Source organism: Chrysochloris asiatica, unplaced genomic scaffold, assembly GCF_000296735.1.
Source record: "Chrysochloris asiatica unplaced genomic scaffold, ChrAsi1.0 scaffold00044, whole genome shotgun sequence".
NCBI lineage: Eukaryota > Metazoa > Chordata > Mammalia > Afrosoricida > Chrysochloridae > Chrysochloris > Chrysochloris asiatica.
This window is the reverse complement of record NW_006408562.1, coordinates 8,079,810-8,086,400: the sequence shown is the minus strand read 5'-3', so window position 1 is coordinate 8,086,400 and position 6,591 is coordinate 8,079,810. Positions and strand designations below refer to the sequence as shown.

The following is a 6,591-nucleotide window of genomic DNA, read 5'->3' as shown; positions in this document are numbered from 1 at the left end:
AGTGCCCTCCCACCTTCCAGTCCTATATCTGACAATGTTTCTCTGCTATGCATAGAGTTTTCAGTGACTAGCGATTCAGAAGTAGTTTGTCACTCTTTCTTCCTAGTCTGTCTTTGTTTTGTAGCTCATCTGAAAGAAACCTTTCCACCATGGGTGACCCTGCTGGCTATTTAAAACACCGGTGGCATAGCCCTCAGAATTACAGCAACTCAAACCACCACAGCACGACAGACAGACGAGTGGTGGCATGGAATACATAGACTATCAAATATTACAAAACAACACACAAACAGTAGAAGACAAAATAGATGACTGGGACATATTAAAAATTAGAAATTTATGTGCATCAAAAGATTTCATCAAAAGAGTAAAAAGGGAGCCTACAGACTAGGCAAAACATTTTGTAACGATATATTAGATAAGGGACTAATCTCTAAAATCTACAGGAAACTACAAGAAAATGACAACCCAATTAAAAAATGGGCACAGAACATGAACAGATACTTCACTAAGGAAGACATTCAGGCAGTCAACAAACACATAAAAAAATGTTCATGATCATTAGCCATTGTTGTTGTTAAGTGCCACTGAGGCAGTTCTGACCCGTAGCGACCCTGTATTGGGTTTCTGAGGAGCAACTGGTAATCTTGAATCGCTGACCTTGCAGTTCAAATGGATTTGCAGTATGTCACATTAATGCACAGCACCAAGAAAGATGCAAACAACAATGAGCTATCATCTCATATCAGTAATAACAGCGAAGTTCAAGAAAGCAGATGACAATAAATGGTAGTGAGGGTGTGGAGAGACCAGGATACTCCTACATTGCTGGTGGGACTGTAAAATGGTTCAACCACTCTGGAAAACGGTATGGCGCTTCCTTAGAAAGTTGGAAATAGAAATACCTTATTATCTAGCAATTTTATTTGGTATATATCTTCAAGAAATATGAGCCAGGACACGAGCAGATATATGCACACCACTGTTCATCACAGCACTATTCACAATAGCGAAAAGATAGAAACAGCCTAACTGCCCATCAATGGAAGAACGGATAAACAAACTTTGGTACATAAACACCATTGAATACTATGCTACATTGAAGAATAATGAAGCTGAAAAACACCTCATAACATGGATGAACCTTGAGGACATTACGCTGAGTGAAATTAGTCAGTCACAAAAGGACAACTATTGCATATGACCATTACTATAAAGCTTAAGAAAATGTTTCCATACTAAAAGAAAAATTCTTTGATGGTTACCAGGGGTGAGAGGGAGGGGTCAGTAATTCATGGGTTACGGGATGGACATATGATAGCTCGGGTAATGGGGAGGGCAATACACAAGAAGAGGGTAGATGAACAAGGAAGATAGGTGAAGACTTAGGGAGGTATGCATTGAGACAGTCTGAATGGGAAAAGGAAGGGAAATAATGCGAAAGAACTTGTTTTGTGGATATTGGCTTCCCCTACCTACTATTTTTTAAAAAAAGATAGAAAGTAATATTGGGAAATATGATTACAGAAAGCTTGTAAACCCGCTTTCAACCTGTAATTGATTAGATTAGCTAAAAGGTGTACTAGAATTTGCCCAGGGAAACAGGCTTCTTGCAGAGCCTTTGTGGAATATGGGCCCCACATGAAAGGACATGAAGACCAATCCAGAGGGGCCAGAGCAACAGAAGATATTTCCTGAAAGAAAAATTGTTGTTGTTGTTAAGTGCCGTCGAGTCGGTTCCGACCCATAGCGACCCTGTACAGGGTTTCCGAGGGTGTAAATCTTTACGGGAGTAGAAAGCCTTATCTTTCTCCCGCGGAGCGGCTGGTAGTTTCGAACCACTGACCTTAAGGTTCACAGCCTGATTCATAACCACTACGCTACTAGAGCTCCTTGAGGAAAAAAAAAAAAAAGCAGAGTGTTTGCCTGCTACAAGATCAAGCAAGTTGTTTGTTGTTTGCCTTGGAGCCACCAAGGTAAGAAAAGTCAGCCCATCACGGTAAACCCCCTTCTAAGACTGAAATCAAAGGGAACACACGAGCAGGCTTGTAAACTCACTGGTGACCACCCTGGTCTACTTGTGAGTGGAAGTGGGGGCAATGCAGCAATGAAGACATGGGCTGAATCTGGCCACGTTCCATAGATACCCATTGGCCTAAAGATGAAATAGAGAAGAGGAAGGGCTCGCTGGTCACAAGTTTAAGGAGACATATGAACTCCTAAGCCCTTGGGCACTGACCTAGCTAGCCCCTGGGGACTGGAACTTAAAGTGAAGTGGCCAGCTGGTCTAAAGTGAGGTGAGAACTCCCAAATTTGCAGATAGTACTCATTTGACCTAGCTTGGATGGCTTGCTGACCAGAACTTGACCAGGTTAAGATAAAGAAGTTTGATACAGGCAGCAAGCATAAATTGCTACAATGTGATGAACTGGACCTTTGTTTATGGATACAGTTGCTCAAAATTGCAACCCAAAGGGAAGGAATCTTTACATCAAGGATCAAGCGTGCCTCCTCAGCACACAGGGCTAATAAGGACGGGCAACTTAGACAAGTGGCTATCAGAAATGGTGGTGGTGGGGGGGCTATAAAGGCAGCAAGTGGCTGGCTACAAGCTTTCATGAGTGCACTTAGTTTCAGAACGTGGGGGGTAAATTAGAATCCCCATTGATTAGTTTTCCTCTTGTCCAGATGAGCCTGGTGGAAGGGGATGGGGAGACTGGGGATGGGATGTTATGATTCAATAGTGAGGAACTGTTATCATGAGTCATTGTGATGGTCACAACTGTTAAATGTAGAAGATGTGAAACTAAAAGGGGAGGGCAGCTTATCTTTCATTTTAGGAACAGAGGACCCTAGGACCAGCAAGAGGGAGGAGCTTGAATGGAGCGTGGGGTCCTAGCCATAAAAATTGCAACACCAAAAATGGAGATAGAGTATAGAGGATGCTAGGCCCACGGACTTAGAAGACTGTGTGCCTGCAGGCAGGAGGCTGGCTTGGAAAGCTGCCCTTTGGACATTTAAATAAATATATATTTTCTGTGTGGTATGTGTACACCAAAAATAAGGAATATTATTGCATGGAGGGGATTGTAATCATTGCAATGAAACAAAGTATGATTTGTTGAATGTAAAATTAATGATCTGCCCTATAAACTTTCATTCAGTTTACAAAAAAAGTAATTAGCACACTGAACAAAATATTTCCCTAAGCACCTTGAATGTTCGGACCTATTATAAGCTGCTATTGCTGTTGTTAAGTACCACTGAGTCAGTTCCGATTCATAGCGAACCTGTATAGGGCTTCTGAGAAGAACTTGGTAGGTTTGAACTGTCAACCCTGTGGTTAGCAGTCTAGTGCTTATCCTACAGCACCACGCATAAATGAATTAATTTTGCAGACTTTCTACAAGCTATGGTTCCTAGTGGGTTAGTGCCCTGGACTGCAAAGTCAGTTTGAACCAGCCGCTCCTCAGCAACCCTATACAGGGTCTCTATGGGTCGGAACGGACTCGACGGCACTTAATAACACCAACAAAGGATCTTTATATCTACCTTGTGCACCTTCCTAGTACAAATAATTGGATATAAAATCTTAACACATCTTCCGTAATTAACTAATTCATGAAGAGTATTCCTATTTTAACTGAGGTGCTCTAAGTCAGAAGGACCCACAAGAATCACCTATATCAGTGCGTAGTTACCTGTAGCTAACCTGGCATGCATTTGCATTTTGAATACCACACTCGTGTCACTTACTGGTGAATTTACACTTGGAACAAAGTCCATTTCTTCGCCTTCCATCAAATATGTTCTCCAGTCAAAATCATCTTTCTTTCCTAAAATGTAAAAGAACATCAGCTTCATCATAAATTTCTCTGTAATAACCCAAAGCTATAAAAAAACAACACAAAACTAACTAAATTGAAATTAAACTTAACTAGAAAAGTTCAAAAACACTGAAAACACTAAAATTGCTGTTCTAATACATTTTACATTTAAATTTTTATATCTTTAAAATTTTCTTCTTTTGATCTAATTACATGTAGTTTAACTTACATAATCAAAACTTTTATTTTAAATGCAATTCTGCTTCTCTGAAAAGCATTACTGCATCCAAAGTGACAGACATATTTTAGTTTCATTAAAGTTTCACAACTTGGTATAGAAATTGTCTTGTAATTAATAAAATCAATTTCCCCTTCATTTTTTATGTTAAGGCATTTGTTAACATACCGACTTCCTTCTCTCTTGGTGTTTCCACGTAATTGTGGTTTGAAGGAGACTCAGAGAGACACAGAAGGAACGACAGGATGGAATAGTGAGCATCTGTCTTAGAAACAAAAATAATGAGCATGAATTCCTGATTTCTCCATTGCTAACAAGTAAAAGACATCTGAATGGATAAGACATCTGTCTTCCTGAGAAAACAGAAATCTCATTGGAGGATAACATTAATACTTAAAAACTGATTCTCTTCATGTGGCAGGCCGAGATGGTGTTTAGATTGTGAAAACATTCAATTGCCTCTTGATGCCATTGGTTCACACTTTTGAAGGCCCCTGTATGTACTGTCAAGTCTAAAGATGGGCACATATATTGGCTATCATCTTTACGGACGCGGATTGCCAAGCTTTCTTCTGTGACGCTGCTGCGTCGGTTTGAACCACCAACCTTTAGATTAGCAGGGGAGTACAAACTATTTGCACTACCCAGAGAACAGATTAAAAATGAGGCACATTTCATTTGTCAGAGAAAGAATTCAAATGTAGTTTGAGTCATACTGAGTTTAAGGACTAGCAAAATATTTAGTTGGCAATGTCTTACCAGTTGAATTGTAGATTTAGAGAGGAGCAAAAAATGTGTTATATAAAAGACTTAGACTTAAAAAGCATTCATGCATTGATGATATTTGAAACCAGGAATTGTGCAGAAGAAACAAAAGAAAATAATGTAAGTTATTCAACAGGAATAGTGAGATGAACCATCAAGACTTGAGAAGCAAGGTTATGTTTATTCATCTGTGCCATACAAGAACAAATCAAAATCACTGTTACAAAATCCCAGAAGTCTTTATTAAACAAAAAATAGCAAAATATTAACTTACTGTTTCTTACTATATGCCCCAGCTAACTCTATACACTTCTGAAGGTAGTGTTTCCATCTCGCTTGTCCTTCACTGAAGAATTAATTTTGCACTCTTCGAGTTACACATTAAAACGGCAGTTTGGGCAGCCTTGAAGGACTCAGATCATGTTCCTTTTCAAAGTTCTTTGAGTTATGGAATAAAAAGCAGCCTGAAGGGGCATGATCAGAGGTATAAGGTGAACAGGGTCAGGTTCTCCACTAACATTCTCGTTGCACAGCTCTTGCTACTCTTGAAGAAAGGGCAGGTGTGTTGTCATTAGGGAAAAATTTTTTTTGGCTTAAAATTTCTGGTCTTCCTACCCAGAGAGGCAGTGACGCCAGAGATGGAGGCAGAGATAATGACATGGAGAGATGGAACAGCTGGGAACTTTAGACCGGAAGATGGAGAGGGGCTGTGTGCTGACGACCGAGGGGCAGGCTTGCATGGTATATACCCTTTGGTTGGTTGATGATCCATGGAGGGTATTGTAACCATGGCAATGAAACAATATATGATAGGATGAATGTAAAACTAATATTCTCCCATGTAAACTATCACATAATTCACAATAAAACATTTAAAAAAAATTCCTAGTCTTTTTTTCAACAATGCAGTTTTTAATTTTCTTATAAGTGAAGAATGGGTATTCTAGAACACTTAATTCTGCTCCTGAGAAACCTGTACATAGACCAAGAAGCAGTTATTCAAACAGAACAAGAGGATATGGAATGGTTTCAAATCAGCAAAGGTGTGTGCCACGGTTGTACCCTTTCACTAGACTTATTCAACCTACATGTTGAACAAATCGTCTGAGAAGCTGAGTGATATGAAGAATGTAGCATCAGGATTGGAGGTAGACTCAACAACAACAACAACAATTATTCATGTGATACACACATGAAAAACCTTGCTTGCTAGAAGCAAACAAGACTTAAAATACTTGCAGATGAAAATCAAAGACTACAGCTTTCAGTATGGAATGTATCTCAGTGTAAAGAAAACAAAAATCCTCACCAATGGACCAATAAATAACTTCATGATACATGGAGAAAAGATAGAAGCTAAAAGAGTTCATTTTGCTGGACCCACAATCAACACTTATGGAAGCAGCAGTCCAAAAATAAAACAACATATTATATTAGGCTAATATGAAGTGAGGGGAGATGCACAAGAACACCCAAACTTGTAGATAGTACCCATTTGACGTAGCCTTGATGGCTTGATAGTCAGAACTCAACTAGTGGAAGATAAAATTTTGATAAAGGAAACAAATGTAAATTGCTACAATGAGATGAACTTGACCTGTACTTATACATGTAGTAGCTCAAAATACCAACTGAGAGGGAAGGAATCTTCACATCAAGTATCAATCCTATCTCCTGTATACAGGGTAGATAGGGATGGGCAACTTAGACATTGGCTACCTAAACTGGGGGCGGGGAGACTATAAAGGCATGAAGTGGCTG

The 6,591-nt window shown here is 39.5% G+C and overlaps 1 protein-coding gene across 1 annotated transcript in view; it reads right to left on the bottom strand.

Moving 5' to 3' along the window:
- TUBGCP5 (tubulin, gamma complex associated protein 5) overlaps window positions 1-6,591 on the bottom strand; it is a 94,687-nt gene that overhangs the window by 69,842 nt on the left and 18,254 nt on the right. Inside the window, exons 4-5 of the mRNA XM_006861869.1 lie at window positions 4,234-4,330; window positions 3,757-3,836 (exon numbers count right to left, since the gene is read on the bottom strand). Of these exons, the coding sequence (XP_006861931.1) occupies window positions 3,757-3,836; window positions 4,234-4,330 (177 nt within the window). The remainder of the gene's footprint in view (window positions 1-3,756; window positions 3,837-4,233; window positions 4,331-6,591) is intronic.